The 20,002-nt window shown below is 48.8% G+C and overlaps 1 protein-coding gene across 5 annotated transcripts in view; it reads left to right on the top strand.

Moving 5' to 3' along the window:
* Nucleotides 1–20,002, top strand: part of pikfyve (phosphoinositide kinase, FYVE finger containing) — a 49,403-nt gene that overhangs the window by 3,964 nt on the left and 25,437 nt on the right. For 2 of the 5 annotated variants that reach the window (XM_079254865.1, XM_079254866.1), the window contains exons 3-13: nt 564–731; nt 4,282–4,391; nt 9,266–9,437; nt 10,436–10,643; nt 13,717–13,743; nt 13,891–13,977; nt 15,496–15,652; nt 15,734–15,891; nt 18,064–18,175; nt 18,315–18,462; nt 18,540–18,728. In XM_079254865.1, coding sequence (XP_079110991.1) covers nt 564–731; nt 4,282–4,391; nt 9,266–9,437; nt 10,436–10,643; nt 13,717–13,743; nt 13,891–13,977; nt 15,496–15,652; nt 15,734–15,891; nt 18,064–18,175; nt 18,315–18,462; nt 18,540–18,728 — 1,536 coding nt within the window. Of the gene's footprint in view, nt 1–563; nt 732–4,281; nt 4,392–9,265; nt 9,438–10,435; nt 10,644–13,716; nt 13,744–13,890; nt 13,978–15,495; nt 15,892–18,063; nt 18,176–18,314; nt 18,463–18,539; nt 18,729–20,002 lie in introns of all 5 variants that reach the window. The other 3 variants (XM_079254867.1, XM_079254868.1, XM_079254864.1) reach the window with 2 other exon arrangements.

Consider the following 20,002-nt stretch of genomic DNA (forward strand, 5'->3'; position numbering starts at 1 on the left):
GTCATCAATAGAAATAATCAGGAAGATTTAAACAGATTCTATCAAAATTTATTGATTAACTTATAATAATAAATCAAGATTCTGGACGGGTTGATGAAAGGGTCCGGTGATCTCAGACTTTGTAAGAGAAACGGTGATCAGACTTTAGGGTTGGTCTGGGTCTGGGTCTGGATCTGGGTCTGGTTCAGGTTCAGGTTCAGGATTTGGATCAGGGTCACGGTCTGGGTCAGGGTCTGGATCTGGATCTGGATCTGGATCTGGGTCTGGATCTAGATGAGGGTCAGGGTCTGGATAAGGGTCAGGTTTTGGATCTGGGTCTGGGTCTGGATCTAGATCTAGATCAGGGTCTGGATCTGGATCTGGGTCTGGATCAGGGTCAGGATCTGGATCAGGGTCAGAATCTGGGTCTGGATCTAAATCAGGGTCAGGATCTGGATCAAACAAATCATAAAATTTCCTCTCAAATCTTTCTAATTGGCTCCTGTGTTTCCCCCTCTGTGTGTGTGTGTGTGTGTGTGTGTGTGTGTGTGTGTGTGTGTGTGTGTGTGTGTGTGTGTGTGTAGAGGAGGGCCGTCCTCCCTCGGCGCCTCTAGAGAAGCAGGAAGTAGCGCCTTCCTCCCATCCGCCGGAGAGGCGGAGCCTGTCTTCCAGTCCCTCCCACTCCATTTATGGCTCCAGGACGCACCGGAAGCAGCATCCTGATCATCTCAGACGCACCTCCACTGCCTCCGGTAGCACACACACACACACACACACACACACACACACACACACACACACACACACACACAGCGTGTAGTTCTTCCTCGTAGGAAACACGGACGTTTGTAAAGAAATCCATCGTTCCGGATCAAACGAAACCATCACTTCTAAAACTCCCGATAGCAGAAAAGACATCGGAAAATGACACCATTAAAAATAAACGTTTTAGTTCATATTTGCAATATTTATTCACAATTTAACCACGCGATGCTGCAGAGGCGTGTCAGCCAGGACACTCCCACAGTTTTTCTTTACAAAAACCAGCAATATTGAAGAATCGTGAGAATAAAACTTAAATCGGATCAGCACCCAAAAAACCCCGAATCGAATCGGGATGAAGGCGTATCGTCACAGCCGTCATCAGTAGCAGGGCGACATTTCGCTTGGTCGTGTTTTAGGCACAGGTTGACAAACTGCATGATGATAAAATCAGTACATCTTCACATTAAAAGGATCTTTTTTGGTCCAGGGAAAACATTTTTAGTTTGCCAAATAAAAAGTAAAATAAAAGCAAAAATATCTATTGATAGATTGATGAAGCGCAGCATAGTGTGATGTCATCATCAGGCGCAGCCCGATTGGATCTGGTACCTCCACCGGCTTATCGCTCAGAGTGTTTTTCTAAATGTTTAAATCAGTAAAAACGTGTTTCACGCTCGACTGGAGGAAAAGAACCAGATGGATCTGCATCAGATGGCAGTGGGCTGGTTGATCAGATCTCGGTCTGAACTTCGACCGGATTCTTCCACACTTTGAGTTTTTTCTCCCGTCCTGAGCCGTCAATCATCGCACACGGTCTGGTTGTGTTTAGCTGCAGTGTGCTGAGCCCACAATGCACCTTGTTTTGTAGTCCACTTCCTGGATTCGGTCGGATTGGAACGAATTAAGTCCACTTCTTTGGTTGGAATCAGAATTCGTTCCGCGCGTTTACATTTCCCCGAACAAAGCAGCTTTCTGAGCAACCGGGCTGATATGAATGGGATTCATCCATAACTAATGCCTCGTTTCCACCAGTATCAGCTTGTCTCAACTCGCCTCGACTCGCCTCAGCTTGGTCCGGTTTCTTTTCCATTAGTACCAGCGCTAAAATGTGCGGGGTTTGTGTGAAATCGCTGTGTCGTCGGTATTGTGCGTGACAATAGAAAAACGATGCGACAAACACAAGATGGAGGACCTAGAGGCAATATATCTGCTACTTGGTCTGTGTCTAGTTTTCAGCAACAAAATAAAAAAGCTAGTGTTGGCTTTCCAATTATAGCCTTTAGCTTGGCTAGCGGTTAGCGCTAACTGATATTAGCCGACATTAACGGTCACACAAAATGCAGAAGAGTATGAAGCCATCATCCATCAGTAACTAGCTGCTGTTGTTATTACTTCCTCTACACCCAATAAAAACCAATGTAAACAATGGAAATCCACTCACCATCCACCAACACACTCTCCAACACGGTAGTGGCCGAATCAACACCAACTGTCTTCCCATTGCTCGCCGGTCGCTGACCATAAATCGTCTCCATCTGTTGGAACCACTTCCAGTCTCGTCTGTTTGATCCACTCCGACCATCGTGGTCGTTGACCTGCCGAAAGTCACTTTGGAGCTTTTCCAGCTTCTCTCGACGCTGCTGGAAACTCCGTTGCTAGCCGTAGACATGGAGTCGGAAAGCTCTTGATAGGTGTTTCCATTTCGTGTCACTCCATCTGGTTCCCTCTGTATCCTTTCCTCAGAAACCAAAGAAACGTCTCCACCTCAGTGTTGGAGCACGGAACAGACTTTTGTTGCACCATTGCTTGTTGTAATGTAAACAACTTCCCAGTTGCAGGGCCGGATTAAAAGTGCACAGGCCCCTGGGCCCAGTGTTCCAGGGGCCCCCTTCCCCACTGCAACATTATGAAAATTGTGAATGATACACTGTGAAATGACATTTCTAACATCTCTCAGCCGATGGCAACAATAGCAACACACTATTGGTGAAACTATCTGGCTTTTCTGTACATTATGTTTCATGTCCAAACTGCTGGTGTTTGCCCCACATGGGCCCCAGGTGGGCCCCAGGTGGGCGTGGGCGCCTGGGCCTGTGCCCATAATTCCCATTGGATAATCCGGCCTTGCCGAGTTGGAGTCGCTCTTCCAGTGATGTCACTCTCTGATCCTGACCTCTGATTGGACACAACCTTGACCAATAGCAGCATGCAGTCTGGCGACGTCACACACAACCCGACTCAGCTCGGTTAGAACCTGGGCTGAGGAGTTACCAAAAAAGTAGCGGTAAACGAGTCCAAAAGCCGAGTGGAAAAGCCTCCAAACCGAGCCGAGGCGAGTTGAGACGAGCTGATACTGATGGAAAAGAGCTATAAGACTTATTTTTGATCAGTTCTCAGGTTTTAGTTGCGGTTCTGTGCACAAGGACCCTCAGTTCTGTAGCTTTGTCTTCCAGCAGCTGTTGTAATTTTTTTTTAATCAAAAATATTTTTGTTCTTGGTTTTCAACAGGAAAGCTTTTTACGTCATCTGTCAGTTCACAGTAACAACAAATAAGAGATTGACATGAGAGTCCTGATTAGTCAGGAGGCATCGTACATGATATCATAGCAATGTATCAAATTTATGCAAAACAACAACAAAAAATAAATAAAAATGAAACAATCATAATATTAAAAAAAAGGAACAAAAAACAAAACAACAACATCCCACCCACCCCGTCACTACCAGAATAATGCATTCAAACCAGGACCTGGGTTTGGTCGCATGCAGCTATACTACTACCTTATGATCACAGAGCTGGAAATGCACGCAAGAAGGGGCCCCACGTGTCCTCAAAGGCTCCAGGAGTTTGTTTTGCACTTAACTTTTTCTAGTTTTAGGCAAGACATGACGTCCTGCAGCCACTGTGTATGAGAGGGAGGGCAGGCATTTCAGTAGGATTGCACGGCATGCCAGAAGTAAGGCAAAAGCCAAAGAATGGGTTTTTGCAAGCATTGAGATGCATTTGGTTTTCAAAGAGCCCAAAAAGGGCTGCTATGGAGTTCAGTTCCTGTTGTAATATTTTAAAGCAGCGTTGCAGCTGATTGGTCAGAAAAGACGCGGCGGACGAATCGTGTTCAGGCTGTAACGAGGTTCTCGTGTCTTCTCTGATTGCAGTGGACTGGCCAGGTGAGGGATCTTCTGCATTGTGTCATTTACTAAAGAAGCTTTCAGCCTGACTAATAATTCAGATCAGTTCAAACTGAAGTGTGTGTGTGTGTGTGTGTGTGTGTGTGTCTGTGTGTGTGTGTGTGTTTGCATGGAAGTGTGTTTCATATGAGCATTTTGGTTTGAGCTCATGTTTCCGCCCGGAGACTAACAAAGGTTTGGTGTTTTCCAGCTAACATCTAAAACCTGTTTGATCGATGGATTGCTTCATTTTCCCGCGGTTGGCGTTCATTGTGTTGATGCATCGTGGCAACGCAGCAGCGTTTATTTAACAGCGAAGTGTCCTATGCTTCTGCTCATTCACGCTGCGTTTATGTGCACGTTTTGTAGATGGCAACAGGAAATCGGACGTTCCTCTGAGCAGTCATGACCCTCGCACGGCTGTGCAGCTTCGCACTGCGCTGAAGAGGCTGAAGGAAATCATGGAGGGGAGAAGCCAGGTACTGAACCCAACATGTTGGTCTTTATTTCACGTTTTGTGTCTTTCAGGTTAATCGTTAAAAATAAAACACATCCCTGCAGAGGTTTTCTTCGTTAAATCAAAGAAACTTCCAGGATCTCTGCTGCTGTTTTCACTCGTTTCACTGCTAAATATTGAATCTAAAGAGAAATAACCGAGCTGAAAAGTTTTTTTAACTTTGTATTAAATGTCAACATGTATGATTAGAACCTTAATTTGTACTTTGCCTTTAAAACAGCCACAGTTCTCCGACCGCAGGTCCACCTGCACACAGGTGGGTCGAACATGCAGAACTCAGATCAGTTCTTCTTCTTGTGAGGAGTCAGTCGGTTTCATTTTCCTAAAGCGGAAACTGAGACGGACTGACTCGGTCCGGGTTCTGGTCCTGGACTCTGCATTCAGACAGGCTGCATTTAAAAGATGGATGTCGTCGCGATGTAAACGCGTTAGTTTACCGTTAGTAAACCGTAAAGGAACGCTGAGTTCTGCATCTGGGCTTTATAACCTTGTTTGGACTTTTTTCTATTTTATTATTGAATTTTTAAATTTATATTTAAAAAATTTTAAATTTTCAAAATTTGAATTTTATATTTTGTTTTATTTCACAGAATTTTGCTTCATTTAATTACATGTAATTTTATGTGATTTTATTTTTATGTCATTTTTTAAAAACTTTTACTAATTTCATTTAAAATGTTTATATAACACAATTTTTCTTTTTCATTTTTAGTTTTTTTTTCATATTAGTTTATTTTTGATAGTTTATTTTTTATAGTTAGTTTTTAATTTAATTTAATTTAATCCATCCATCCATCCATCTTCTGCCGCTTATCCGGGGTCGGGTCGGGGGGGCAGCAGCCTAAGCAGGGAAGCCCAGACTTCCCTCTCCCCAGCCACATTTGCCAACTCTGCGGGGGGGATCCCGAGGCGTTCCCAGGCCAGCCGAGAGATATAATCCCTCCAGCGTGTCCTGGGTCTTCCCCGGGGTCTCCTCCCAGAGGGACGTGCCTGGAACACCTCACCAGGGAGGCGTCCAGGAGGCATCTGACCAGATGCCCGAGCCACCTCAATTGGTTCCTCTCGATGCGGAGGAGCAGCGGCTCTACTCTGAGCCCCTCCCGGATGACCGAGCTCCTCACCCTATCTCTAAGGGAGAGCCCGGCCACCCTGCGGAGGAAACTCATTTCAGCCGCTTGTATACGAGATCTCCTTCTTTCGGTCACGACCCACAGCTCATGACCATAGGTGAGGGTAGGAACGTAGATCGACTGGTAAATCGAGAGCTTCACCTTCTGGCTCAGCTCCTTCTTCACCACGACAGACCGGCGCAGAGTCCGCATTACTGCAGACGCCGCACCGATCCGTCTGTCGATCTCGCGCTCCATCCTTCCCTCACTCGTGAACAAGACCCCGAGATATTTAAACTCCTCCACTTGAGGCAGGACCTGACTCCCGACCCGGAGAGGGCAATCCACCCTATTCCGGCTGAGGACCATGGTCTCAGATTTGGAGGTGCTGATTCTCATCCCAGCCGCTTCACACTCGGCCGCGAATCGCTCAAGTGAGAGCTGGAGATCACGACCAGATGAAGCCAACAAGACCACGTGATCCGCAAAAAGCAGGGACCCAATCCTGAGGCCACCAAGTCGGATCCCCTCAACACCTCGGCTGCGCCAGAATCGGCGATAAAGGGCAGCCTTGGCGGAGTCCAACCCTCACCGGAAACGAATCCGACTTACTACCGGCAATGCGGACCAAGCTCTGACACCTGTCGTACAGGGACCGGACAGCTCGTACAAGGGGGTCCGGTACCCCATACTCCCGGAGTACCCCCCACAGGAGCCCCCGGGGGACACAGTCGAATGCCTTCTCCAGGTCCACAAAGCACATGTAGACTGGTTGGGCAAACTCCCATGCCCCCCCCAGGACCCCAGAGAGGGTCTAGAACTGGTCCACTGTTCCGCGACCAGGACGAAAACCACATTGCTCCTCCTCAATCCGGGATTCGACTATCCGGCGGACCCTCCTCTGCAGGACCCCTGAATAGACCTTACCAGGGAGGCTGAGGAGTGTGATTCCCCTGTAATTGGAACACACCCTCTGGTCCCCCTTCTTAAAAAGGGGGACCACCACCCCAGTCTGCCAATCCAGCGGTACTGCCCCCGATGTCCACGCGATGCTGCAGAGGCGTGTCAGCCAGGACAGCCCCACAGCATCCAGAGCCTTAAGGAACTCCGGGCGGATCTCATCCACCCCCGGGGCCTTGCCGCCAAGGAGCTTTTTGACCACCTCAGCGACTTCAGCCCCAGAGATAGGAGAGTCCACCCCTGAGTCCACCAGCTCTGCTCCCTCATGGGAAGACGTGTTGGTAGGATTGAGGAGGTCTTCGAAGTATTCCCTCCACCGACCCACAACGTCCCGAGTTGAGGTCAGCAGCTCCCCACCTCCACTGTACACAGTATTGATGGAGCACTGCTTCCCCCCCCTGAGCCGCCGGATGGTGGACCAGAATCTCCTCGAAGCCGTCCGGAAGTCTTTCTCCATGGCCTCGCCGAACTCCTCCCATGCCCGAATTTTTGCCTCGGCAACAGCCGAAGCCGCATGCCGCTTAGCCCGTTGGTACCCATCAGCTGCCTCCAGAGTCCCACAGGCCAAGAAGGCCCTATAGGACTCCTTCTTCAGCTTGACGGCAGCCCTCACTGTTGGTGTCCACCAACGAGTCCTGGGATTACCGCCACGACAGGCACCAACGACCTTACAGCCACAGCTCTGGCTGGCCGCCTCAGCAATAGAGGCACGGAACACAGCCCATTCGGACTCAATGTCCCCCGCCTCACCCGGGACATGTTCGAAGCTCTGCTGAAGGTGGGAGTTGAAGCTCGCTCTGACAGGGGACTCAGCCAGACATTCCCAGCAGACCCTCACAACACGTTTGGGCCTGCCAGCTCTGACCGGCTTCCTCCCCCACCATCTGAGCCAACTCACCACCAGGTGGTGATCAGTTGACAGCTCCGCCCCCCTCTTCACCCGAGTGTCCAAGGCATGTGGCCGCAGGTCCGACGATACGACTACAAAGTCGATCATTGAACTGCGGCCCAGGGAATCCTGATGCCAGGTGTACATATGGACACTCTTATGCTGGAACATGGTGTTCGTTATAGACAATCCATGACGAGCACAGAAGTCCAATAACAAAACACCATTTGGGTTCAGAGGGGGGGGACCATGCCTCCCAATCACTCCCCTCCAGGTCTCACTGTCATTGCCCACGTGAGCATTGAAGTCCCCCAGCAGAACAATGGAGTCCCCAGAAGGAGCACCCTCCAGCACTCCCTCCAAGGACTCCAGAAAGGGTGGGTACTCTGAACTGCTGTTCGGTGCATAAGCACAGACAACAGTCAGGACCCGTCCCCCCACCCGGAGGCGGAGGGAAACTACCCTTTCATCCACCGGGGTAAACCCCAACGTGCAGGCACCAAGCTGGGGGCTGATGAGAATGCCCACACCTGCTCGGCGCCTCTCACCATGAGCAACTCCAGAGTGGAAGAAGGTCCAGCCCCTCTCGAGGGTTCTGGTTCCAGAGCCCAAGCCATGCGTCGAGGTGAGTCCAACTATATCTAGTCGGAACCGCTCAACCTCGCGCACAAGCTCAGGCTCCTTCCCCACCAGAGAGGTGACGTTCCACGTCCCCAGAGCCAGCTTCTGCAGCCGGGGATTGGACCGCCAGGGTCCCCGCCCCTTGCTGCCGCCCAGCTCACATTGCACCCGACCCCTACGGCTCCTCCCGCAGATGGTGAGCCCACGGGAGGTGGGGCCCATGTAACCCTTTCGGGCTGAGCCCCATGGGCGAAGGCCCGGCCACCAGACGCTCGCTCTCGTACCCCGCCTCCAGGCCTGGCTCCAGAGGGGGGTCCCGGTAACCCGCGTCCGGGCAAGGGAACATTCATGCCCAGGTTAGTCGTCATCATAGGGGTCTATGAGCCGTGCTTGGTCTGGTCCCTCCCCTAGACACCTGTTTGCCATGGGTGACCCTACCAGGGGCATAAAGCCCCCGACAACATAGCTGCTAGGATCTTCGGGACGCACAATCCCCTCCACCACGATAAGGTGACGGCTCAGGGAGAGGAATTTAGGCTTAACTTAATTTAATTTGATTTAATTTAATTTAATTTAAAGGGTTTTTGGAATGGCTGCCACCTCAGTCAGATATCTTTAATCTTGATGGGATTTCTTGGTTAATATAAATAAAATAAATAAATAATACATATTTATCAATAGATAACTAACATGGTTGTTACAGATTTGTTCTAAAGTTAAACCTTAAGGGATCAACCAGAGTTGTGTCGACACATAACAGAAATTTGGCAAAGTACCGGTTTAAACTGGATCTTTAGGATCATTTGTTCCCATTTCTTCAGTGTCTTCTCTGGAAAACAGCGACGATCAGACATTTGGTTGGACACTGAAACTGACTGCTCAGGAGTAAAAAAAAATGGCTTGTATTTTCTTGGCATTAAGATAAAGTTATTTTTAAAAAAAAGCTGGAGGTGTTTTGGAGCTGGATCACCCAGTACCTGTCAGGGGTTTTCCAGGTGAAGAAACGTTCTCATTGGCTTCGCTTTTCAGACCTGGAGGACACGTCCATCTTTTACATGCAGCCTGTCGTCTGACTGGTATCACTCTTGTTAAAGAACTGGGTTTGGTGTCAGACTGTTTTTAAACTGGTTTCACACTTGGTTTTAGTTTTTTTTTTTTTTTTAATTTACCTGCTTCTGGAGAACCTACCTCAGTTGCAGCTGAAAACGCTCATGGTTGGATGCAGTGTGTTGACCGGCGCTCCGTGTCCACCCTCAGGACAGTGACCTGAAGCAGTACTGGATGCCTGACAGCCAGTGTAAGGAATGCTACGACTGCAACGAGAAGTTCACCACCTTCCGCCGCAGACACCACTGCAGGCTGTGCGGCCAGATCTTCTGCAGCCGCTGCTGCAACCAGGAGATCCCCGGGAAGTTCATGGGCTACACGGGTAAGAGGTCCGGTTCCGATAAGCTGCTGAAGAGCTTTCATTTTACAGCTGTGCTCATATGTATTCATCCCCTTTCATTAAACAAAAGGCTGAATTTACAACAGTCACTCAAATAACTGGAGACTTAAAAAAGGAACAATAACTAAAAATTATAAAAATATAATTTAGTAATATAAGACACTGTTTTTTTCATTTAACTGAGTTGAAGAAAGAAAACAAACAAATGTGTCCTGGACAAATGAGAGACTTTTCTGTTGAACAGTGGGACAAAATACCTGTCAACAGGTGCAGAAGTCTGACTGAGAGGAACAGAAAACACCTGACTGGAGCGGAAACATTAAAGGATTCTTCAACTAAATATTACTTTATGACTGATGGAATATGGAATAAATTATCTTATATGTTTGCTTTTTAAAAATATATTTCTGTTGAACCAGAATTAGAAAATAATGTCATGAATTTCATAAATTTTTTATTTATTTTTACTTTAGTCAGTTCCAGCTTATTTTACAGGCAGCTGTTTTTTCCTTCTTTAATAAATAAATATGAGCACAGCTGTAGATGTTGTGATTATTGTGGGAAGGCTTTTATCACGGTTCATCGAAGCTTTCGTCAGGCGGTCATCACACGCATCACATCTGCTTCTGTGTAAAATTTCAGCCAAATCAGCTTTAAAACTCGTTGTTCTACATTTTACCTCTGAAACGCGGCGGAAGTGTTCGCAGGAAGACTCTTTGCAAGTCGCCTTCCTCTAAGTCAGGGGTGTCAAACTCCAGTCCTGGAGGGCCGGTATCCGGCAGGTCGTTGTTGTTTCCCCCCACCAACGCAGCTGATTCGAATCCAATGCATCCAGCAGCTTCTCGTCAACCTGTGAAGTTTTGGTCAGGTGTGTTGGAGCCTGGAGACAACAACCTGCAGGATACCGGCCCTCCAGGACTGGAGTTTGACCCCTGTGCTCTAAGTTTAGATTGCAGGTTTCATCCTTCCTCCACATGCAGGAGATCTTCGGGCTTGCACATACTGCCGTAAACTGGCGCTGAACTACGCTCACTCAGCGGACTCGAGCTGCATCGGCGAGGACCTGAGCGCCTTGTCGGACTCGCCCTGCTCCGTGTGTGTGTTGGAGCCCAGCGAGCCACGGACGCCGGTGGGAGGCCGCAAGGCCAGCAGGAACATCTTCCTGGAGGAGGACCTGACCTGGCAGAGGTGAACGCTCACAAACATGCTTCGGACCGAATGAAACCGCTTCGATTCCACACAGAGTTTCATAAAAACATTTCCGGTTTGAGTTTGGCCCGAAGTGCACGACTCACTTCCCTCTCCCTCCTCCCCCGTCTCAGTGTTCCACACCTCGTTAGGTTTGTCCCTAAAGGTCCTTTTCTGCTCCCTGACGCGTGGAAACGGGGACGTCCGTTTCAAACCAGGTCATGATTCGCTGCCGCTGTGCTTCTTTCGCGTTGCCATGGCGACTAAGTCTGTTCATCCACTAGGGGGCGGTGCTGAGTTTTGTGTTTTGACACTGGTTGGTTGCTGTGGTGCACCACTACAACATCTAACAACACCAGAAGAAGAAGGAAAAACTAAGTTGGTTTTTTTTTTTTTGCTGTTCTTCTTCAGGTGCTTTTTCTTTGGCAGTTTCTGCGTCGTCTTGTTCCTCTTCTTCTTCTTCTGTGGTTTGTCCCTCTCTCTGGTTGGGTCTCGGCTCCACCAGTTAGCACTGTGGTTTCTGCTGGTGTCGCTCCGTTCTCTGCAGCTCGTGGAGGAGAGCAAAGCCTCCAGACAACCGACCGACGTATCGGTCCAGAGTCTGAACCTCCAACGGGACTTTAGAGGTTCTGGGATTTTTGCTCATAGTGGAGACGATCATTCTAGTCTGTCCTCCTCTGTCCTCTTGTCCTCTTGTCCTCCTGTCTGTCCTATCCTCCTGTCCTCTTGTCCTCCTGTCTGTCCTATCCTCTTGTCCTCCTGTCTGTCCTGTCCTCTTATCCTCCTGTCTGTCCTATCCTCTTGTCCTCCTGTCTGTCCTGTCCTCTTGTCCTCCTGTCTGTCCTGTCCTCTTGTCCTCCTGTCTGTCCTATCCTCCTGTCCTCTGTCCTCCTGTCTGTCCTGTCCTCTTGTCCTCCTGTCCCGCTGTCCTCTTGTCCTCCTGTCCTCTTGTCCTCCTGTCTGTCCTGTCCTCCTATCCTCCTGTCCTCTTGTCCTCCTGTCCTCCTGTCCCGCTGTCCTCTTGTCATCTTGTCCTCTTGTCCTCCTGTCCCGCTGTCCTCCTGTCCCGCTGTCCTCTTGTCCTCCTGTCCTCTTGTCCTCCTGTCTGTCCTGTCCTCCTCTGTCCTCCTGTCCTCTTGTCCTCCTGTCCCGCTGTCCTCTTGTCCTCCTGTCTGTCCTGTCCTCCTGTCCTCTTGTCCTCCTGTCCCGCTGTCCTCTTGTCCTCCTGTCCTCTTGTCCTCCTGTCTGTCCTGTCCTCCTCTTGTCCTCCTGTCCTCTTGTCCTCCTGTCCCGCTGTCCTCCTGTCCTCTTGTCCTCCTGTCCCGCTGTCCTCTTGTCCTCCTGTCCCGCTGTCCTCTTGTCCTCCTGTCCCGCTGTCCTCTTGTCCTCCTGTCCTCTTGTCCTCCTGTCCTCCTGCTCCTTTCTGACTGACTATTAAAGTAGATCTTTTCCAGCAAACCGTTCTACGTCCAGTCAGACGTTTCTCCAACAGGAACAAAGTTCCTCTTCTCACAGAAACCATGAAAATATTCTAAAATCTCAGAGTTTCATTTGGTGAAACGGTTTCCATCCCGCCCGCTGTTCGGCTCAGTTTGACCCGTTTCCAGATGTTACTGTGTTGCAACTTTACTTTTCTTCCATATAATGGTTTAAAATGACATTAATGCTTCCTGATTATTCTATTTGCATGTAAAATTAATTATTTTAGTGGAACTATGTTTTTATAAAACCTGGGCTCCTCCTGGGTCGAGCTTGTTCCATCCTCCACCAGAAGCCGGAACTTTCTTCTTGTTCTCGAAGCTCCGAGAAGAAAATTGTCGTTTTGTTCTCACGGACGTGTTTGAAGACAGTTCTCGACACTTCGGGCTGCAGAACTTTTTTCTTGCGGGGCTCCGAGAAGTATCGTGTGATTGGTCGGACATGTAAGGTGGGCGTGGTTAACACGGAGAAACAGGAAGTGGAGTTGCTGCTTCGCGTTTTTACTGTTGCAGGTAAAACGGATTGTTCAGCTGATCGAGGTGGTGAGAAAGTACCAACATTTTTACATTAAAACACTCAGAACCTGCCGCGTGTACGACCCGCCCCGCCGCGTGCACGACCCGCCCCACCGTTAAAACATTCCTGGATCCAAACGGTGATCCGGATCACCACCAGAATTTAATCACTTCTTCATTTTCACATTTCCAACAACTCTGGAAATGTTTATAAAAATCCCTCCGTAACCTTTTGAGTTATCTTGAACACAAAGATGGCGGGAAAAACATGGTGGAGGAAACAACCGGGTTCATAAAGCAGACATCGCCCCCCGCAGTGACCCCTCCCCGCTGCAGACCTGCTTCTCCTGGAGGATGGATGGACCTGCCGAACAAGACGCTTCTTCTTCTTCTTGCAGCTTTGAGAACCAGAACTCAGTTCTTCTTGTGGAGGATGGAAGAAGCTTCAGTCTGACACGCTGCAAAAACTCAGCCTTAAAAAACAAAGGAAAAAAAATTCTGTAAATGTTGCTTAAAATAAGATAAATTATCTGCCAGCAGAACAAGAAAATGTGGATCGTCAAGACTTCCCAAAACAAGTAAAAATACTCTTAAAACGAGAAATTCTCTGGTATAAAAACTAATAAATCTCTTACCTTTAAAAATAAGCATATGTGAACTCAGTTGAAGGTTTTTAATCTTAGATTTCAGTATTTTCAGTGTGATGACGGAGAGAGTCTGAGTAAAAGCTGCACGCTCCACCTTGGAATGATTTCATGTTTCGTGACCCGGGAGGACGACAGGTGTGACTCATACATGCGTCTTCTTCTTCGGTTTGTTGTGTTTCTGCTGGAGTCGTGCATCTTGTGACGTCAGGCAGGTAAAGCAGTTCGTGACCCGGCGGCGGGTTCAGGAAGGATGCGAGGCATGTTGATGCGTGTCTCTCAGCGCTGTGTTTCATGGCGCTGCAGTCCATCCCATAAACTCCGAGCTGCTGATATGAATCATTTTACTTCCTGCTTGTTTTCTCAACTTCCCTCAAAGGAAACTGTTTCCTCTCTCTCTCTCTCTCTCTCTCTTTTTCTCTCTCATTCGCATAGAAAAACTCCTATTGGGATGAGAAAGAAGTGAGTCTTGCTGTTTGTTTATTCACCCCCCCCCCCCCCCCCCCCCCCCTTCACACACACACACACACACGCTCTTCTGCATGCTCAGCTTCTTGAAGTGTGAAGATGAAGCAGAGAGGCTGTAAAGTGAAATGTGTGTGTTGTCAGCATGATTCACCAGGAGGCTCAGAGCGGCGGCCTGGCCAGACTCACCGCGCTGCCAGAAGACGTGGGGAAGTCGCCGGCGAGGAACAGGTCTGTCTGCTCGCTTTAACCATCACATGTTTCGTTTTATTTAACTTGTGGAAGGAAGAGTTTCCTCTGTTTCCTCTGCAACACGGAGCTCCGCTGCTCTCCAGAAACCTTCCTTCCTCGTCCTCCTTGTTTAGTCAGGAGACGGATTTCTGCTTCACATCACACAGATTCCTGCTCAGGTTGGACAAACACGTCTCCAGATGTCCCAGCTCTCCCAGTTCTCCCAGTTGTCCCAGCTGTCCCTGTTCTCCCAGCTCTCCCAGTTCTCCCAGTTGTCCCAGCTGTCCCTGTTCTCCCAGCTGTCCCAGTTCTCCCAGCTGTCCCAGCTGTCCCAGTTCTCCCAGTTCTCCCAGCTGTCCCAGTTCTCCCAGTTCTCCCAGCTGTCCCAGTTCTCCCAGTTCTCCCAGCTGTCCCAGTTGTCCCAGTTCTCCCAGCTCTCCCTGTTCTCCCAGTTGTCCCAGCTCTCCCTGCTGTCCCAGTTCTCCCAGCTGTCCCAGTTCTCCGAGTTCTCCCAGCTGTCCCAGTTCTCCCAGTTCTCCCAGCTCTCCCTGTTCTCCCAGTTGTCCCTGTTCTCCCAGTTGTCCCAGCTGTCCCTGTTCTCCCAGCTGTCCCAGCTCTCCCAGTTCTCCCAGTTGTCCCAGTTCTCCCAGCTCTCCCAGCTGTCCCTGTTGTCCCAGTTGTCCCAGATGGTCAGGCTGGTTGGTGACTAAACTCTTTCATAACACAATAAACGGGAGGGAAAATCGAAAATCCGGATTTTTTTGTTTCACAATTTTAAAATAGATTTTTTTTTTTCGTTAAAAAATCGTGTTTTTTTTTTCAATAAAACAAAATAATTCATTATGAAATTTTTTGTCATTTTTATTGATCATTTTACGAGTCTTTTTGGGCGTTATAGCAGCAGAATGATGGTCTGGCTACTCGATTTTCTTCTAACTGAAATTAAGAAAAATGACGAGAAAAAAAAATGTTTTGTTTTTTTTGTTGTTTTTAATCTACAAAATTCAGTAATATTCAACAATTTTGAGAATTTTAATTTAAATCGAATGGGCACCCAAAAAATCGGAATGGAATGGAGAGAAAAATCATATCGTCACTAATAAACAGTCTGTCGTCTTAAACATGCTGAGCTTCTGCTGCTGGCGACTAAACATCAGAACGGATTTTAATCTCATCTGGCGGAACAAAAATCCTCTCATATCCTCTAAAGGAGGAACTTATCAGATCATTCAGCGCTGATGTTTGGTTTCACTCGATCAGAACCAACCTTTGGGATGTTTAGGAGAGTTTCCTGAAGAAGCAGCTTGTCCTCCAGCTGACACGAGCGACTGCAGCTCCGATCCGGAAGGAAATTCCTCCCGGCAGAATGGGAACAACACGGTGGAGAACAAAGCCTTTAAACGCACGGCGAAGGCCAGAAGCTGTAAATTCTGATAGAAACGTCCTCCTAAAGGTGCAACAGGAATGTTTGTGCCGTTTCTGAAGCCAGCTGTGTGATGCTCCGTGCTCTCCTCCCAGGTCTGCCAGTGTGACCAACCTGTCTCTGGACCGATCCGGATCCTCCCTGGTTCCGTCCTACGACAGCTCGGTCAGCCCTCCGACCAGCCGAGCCATGACCGGGACCAAGAGCGGCGGCAAGCTGGACCACAGCGAGGAGGAGAGGAAGATCCTGCTGGTGGCTGCTCTGCTCTTCAGCTTTTCCCGCCGTTCGCTCCGAGTCCGCCCGGTTCTGATCCAGACTCCGTGTTTTTTGCAGGATTCGTCTCAGCTAAAGGACCTGTGGAAGAAGATCTGCCACAACAGCACCGGGATGGAGTTCCAGGACCACAGGTACTGGCTGAGGACGTACCCTAACTGCATCGTGGGAAAGGAGCTGGTCAACTGGCTACTGAGGAACGGCACCATCTCCACCAGGTAACCCGTCACTGGACCCAGAACAGGGTTCTGCAGTGGTTCGGGGTCGGATCGGGCTTCTGCAATGGTTCGTGGTCGGATCGGGGTTCTGCAATGGTTCGTGGTCGGATAGGGGTATTGCAATAGTTCGTGGTCGGATCGGGGTTGTGCAATGGTTCAGTGCCAGTCCGGGGTCGGCTCGAGTTCTGCAGTGGTTCGTGGTCAGATCGGGGTTCAACAGTGGTTCAGTGCCAGTTCGGGGTCGGATTGGAGTTCTGCAATGGTTCGTAGTCGTATCGGGGTTCTGCAGTGGTTCAGTGCCAGTTCGGGGTCGGATTGGGGTTCTGCAATGGTTCGTGGTCGGATCGGGGTTCTGCAATGGTTCGTGGTCGGATCGGGGTTCTGCAATGGTTCGTGGTCGGATCGGGGTTCTGCAATGGTTCGTGGTCGGATGGGGGTTCTGCAATGGTTCATGGTCGGATCGGGGTTCTGCAATGGTTCAGTGCCAGTTCGGGGTCGGATGGGGGTTGTGCAATGGTTCGTGGACGGATGGGGGTTGTGCAATGGTTCGTGGTCGGATGGGGGTTCTGCAATGGTTCGTGGTCGGATCGGGGTTCTGCAATGGTTCAGTGCCAGTCCGGGGTCGGCTCGAGTTCTGCAATGGTTCGTAGTCGTATCGGGGTTCTGCAGTGGTTCAGTGCCAGTTCGGGGTCGGATTGGAGTTCTGCAATGGTTCGTAGTCGTATCGGGGTTCTGCAGTGGTTCAGTGCCAGTTCGGGGTCGGATTGGGGTTCTGCAATGGTTCGTGGTCGGATCGGGGTTCTGCAATGGTTCGTGGTCGGATCGGGGTTCTGCAATGGTTCGTGGTCGGATCGGGGTTCAACAGTGGTTCAGTGCCAGTTCGGGGTCGGATTGGAGTTCTGCAATGGTTCGTAGTCGTATCGGGGTTCTGCAGTGGTTCAGTGCCAGTTCGGGGTCGGATTGGGGTTCTGCAATGGTTCGTGGTCGGATCGGGGTTCTGCAATGGTTCGTGGTCGGATCGGGGTTCTGCAATGGTTCGTGGTCGGATCGGGGTTCTGCAATGGTTCGTGGTCGGATGGGGGTTCTGCAATGGTTCATGGTCGGATCGGGGTTCTGCAATGGTTCAGTGCCAGTTCGGGGTCGGATGGGGGTTGTGCAATGGTTCGTGGACGGATGGGGGTTGTGCAATGGTTCGTGGTCGGATGGGGGTTCTGCAATGGTTCGTGGTCGGATCGGGGTTCTGCAATGGTTCAGTGCCAGTTCGTGGTCGGATGGGGGTTGTGCAATGGTTCGTGGTCGGATGGGGGTTGTGCAATGGTTCGGGTTCTTGGAGTGCAGCTTGAAATGAGACGTGTTTGCAGGAAATATGGGGCAAAATGACGCCTTAGTCGTGATAAAACACACTTTATTTTCCTACTTATTAATCAGTTGAATTTATTTTGATATTTTTAATGATCTGTTTTTATTTATTTGTATTTTTTATTTATATCTTTCTTTATTTGTCTTTTAAAATTTATTCATTCATTGTCCTAACCGCTGAATCCAGTCAGGGTCGCCGGCTTTTAATATTTTATTTTATTTTAATTTAAAATAAAATTCCTTCCACCATCCAAAGATATGCATGTTAGGTTAATTGGTTTCTCTAAATTGTCCCTAGGAGTGAGTGTGTGTGGTTGTTTGTCTCTGTGTGGCCCTGCGATGGACTGGCGAGCTGTCCAGGGTGTACCCTGCCTTCCCCCAAAAGACAGCTGGGATAGGCTCCAGCTTCCCCGCAACCCTGAATTAGATTATGCGGTTCAGAAAATGAATGAATTAATTAATTTAAAATGCAGATCTGTAAAGTATTTTACATAAACCAGTGAATATTTACAGAAGTTCAACTGTTAAATCAGCTTCTCAGTTTTCATCGCTGGCAACGGTTGATTGTCCAGTTATCCCAGTTATCCCTGTAATCCCAGTTATCCCAGTCGTCATAGTCTGAATGAATCCATCATGATTTCTTCTCCTTCCATCCAAAAGTTTTCAGTTTGTTTTTTATTCCTGAGTTTAAATCTAAACAGAAGCAGAAACAAATGAAAACTGCTTTGTGTTTCCAGCTGCTGTGTGTGTTTTAGACTCTGTGTGTGTGTGTGTGTGTGTGTGTGTGTGTGTGTGTGTGTGTGTGTGTTGCAGGGCCCAGGCGATCGCCATCGGCCAGGCGTTGGTGGACGGTCGCTGGCTGGACTGTCTTACACACCACGACCAGCTGTTCAGGGACGAGTACGCGCTCTACCGCCCCCTGCAGGTGACCTCCTCCTCCTCCTCCTCCATGCCGACACTGATTGACTCCTCGGGTGGTCTGATAACACAGAGGGGTCATTCAGTCATTGATCATCTGAAGGAAGGGAAATGTACTGACGGTGCCGCCTCCCGTCTGCCTGCAGAGTACAGAGTTCTCAGAAACGCCGTCTCCAGACAGCGATAGCATCAACTCCATCGAGGGACATTCAGAGCCGTCCTGGTTACAGAACATCAAGTTTGATGACAGCGACACGGAGCAGCCTGCAGACGAGAGCGACGACACCATGCCCAGTACGTACGCCACGCTTGTGCTGCTTCCCTCGCCGCGTTGCGCCCGCTTTCTGACCCAACCCTCTGTCTGGGTCCAGACTCCGCCAGCCCCAGCAAGAGGACGTCCGTCACCAGCTTCCAGTCGGCGGTGGACAGCGACTCGGCGGCCTCCATCAACCTCAACATGGAGCAGAACAACGTCAACTTCCACATCAAGAAGCAAGCCAAGTATCCCCATGTTCCGCCCGCCGCCGCCGCCGCCACTGCTGCTGCTGCTGAGCAGAAAGGTAGACGTGTGGCGTGATGCGTTGCAGCATCACGTCTCATAAATGTCCTCTGAGTTACATCAAACCTCTGCAGCTGATTGGCTGGTGTCTCCTGTCTTTGCGTCTCCAGTGTTTCCTAATGTTCAGGACGTGGACTGCTGCCCTCATTGTTCCCTCAGTGATAACCAATCAGCCATGATGCCCCTCCCCCCACGCCGCTCTGCCTTTTCTCCTCTTAACCTCCGAGCGGTTTGCTGAAACGTTGAGCAGGATGTCTGCTGCTGTCGTCTCTCCTCCTGTTATTCCTTCCAGCATTTATCTGCTCTGTAGACTTGCTTCGGTGGAGTCGGCGTGCGCGACGTTAGTTTCAGCTTCCTCCTGCTTAATGGGAGTCGGAACCTGCTTCCAGGCGGTAAAAACGCCGTAGTGCGGCGTTGAGTCCAGGTCGGATGGTGCGATTATCTGGAAGCTCGAAGTCGTTGACATGACAGGAGAAACAAACGACTTCACGGTGACGTTAAAGTCAGCTGACGGCGCGTTACATCGCAGTTCAAACCTTTCTGTCTCTGATTTTAAATAAAGTTTGTTTGTAGGTTTTTTTCCTCAGTAGGAAACTACTCTCGATCAGGTTATTGATTACTTTCCTCTGACTGTCAGACCTGTGAGGAAGGAAGCAGCTTAACCACACATTGATTCTGGAGACAGACCTCCTGGTTCTGTTCCAACATATATATATATATATATATCATGTCACATCTTTCCCCAAAATAAAAACATACTAAAGAAAAATTCAGACTCAGTAACTATAATAATATAAATTTATTTAAAAAAAAAAAAGACTCAAGTTCATGAAAGAACACAGAAGACAACGAACATAAATACATTTCAGCCAGAACATTCTCAGTCTGGATAAGTACCGGGAGCAACTCTCATAAGGACTTGAGGGGCTAACATCAATCATAATAGTAATAATTAATAATAATTCTAATTATTATTATAATTATTATTAATCATTGTGATGAATAATAAATAATAAAAATAAATAATAAAATTATGATAACAATTTATGAGAACAACAATAATTATTAATCATTGTTATTAATAATAATCATTAATAAATAATAATAATATATTTGTTTATACTTAAAGTGAAAACTTGTATTCATCTTTCAAGAACGCTTTTTAGGTGTAGAAATTATGATTTGATGACAGACTTGATACGAGACTGGGGGTGGGGGGGGGGGTGTCAGAGTAACAGCTGAGATGGTGGTGACTGTTGTCGATGTGACCAAACA

Source organism: Telmatherina bonti (genome assembly GCF_933228915.1).
Source record: "Telmatherina bonti genome assembly, chromosome: 15".
Classification (NCBI taxonomy): domain Eukaryota; kingdom Metazoa; phylum Chordata; class Actinopteri; order Atheriniformes; family Telmatherinidae; genus Telmatherina; species Telmatherina bonti.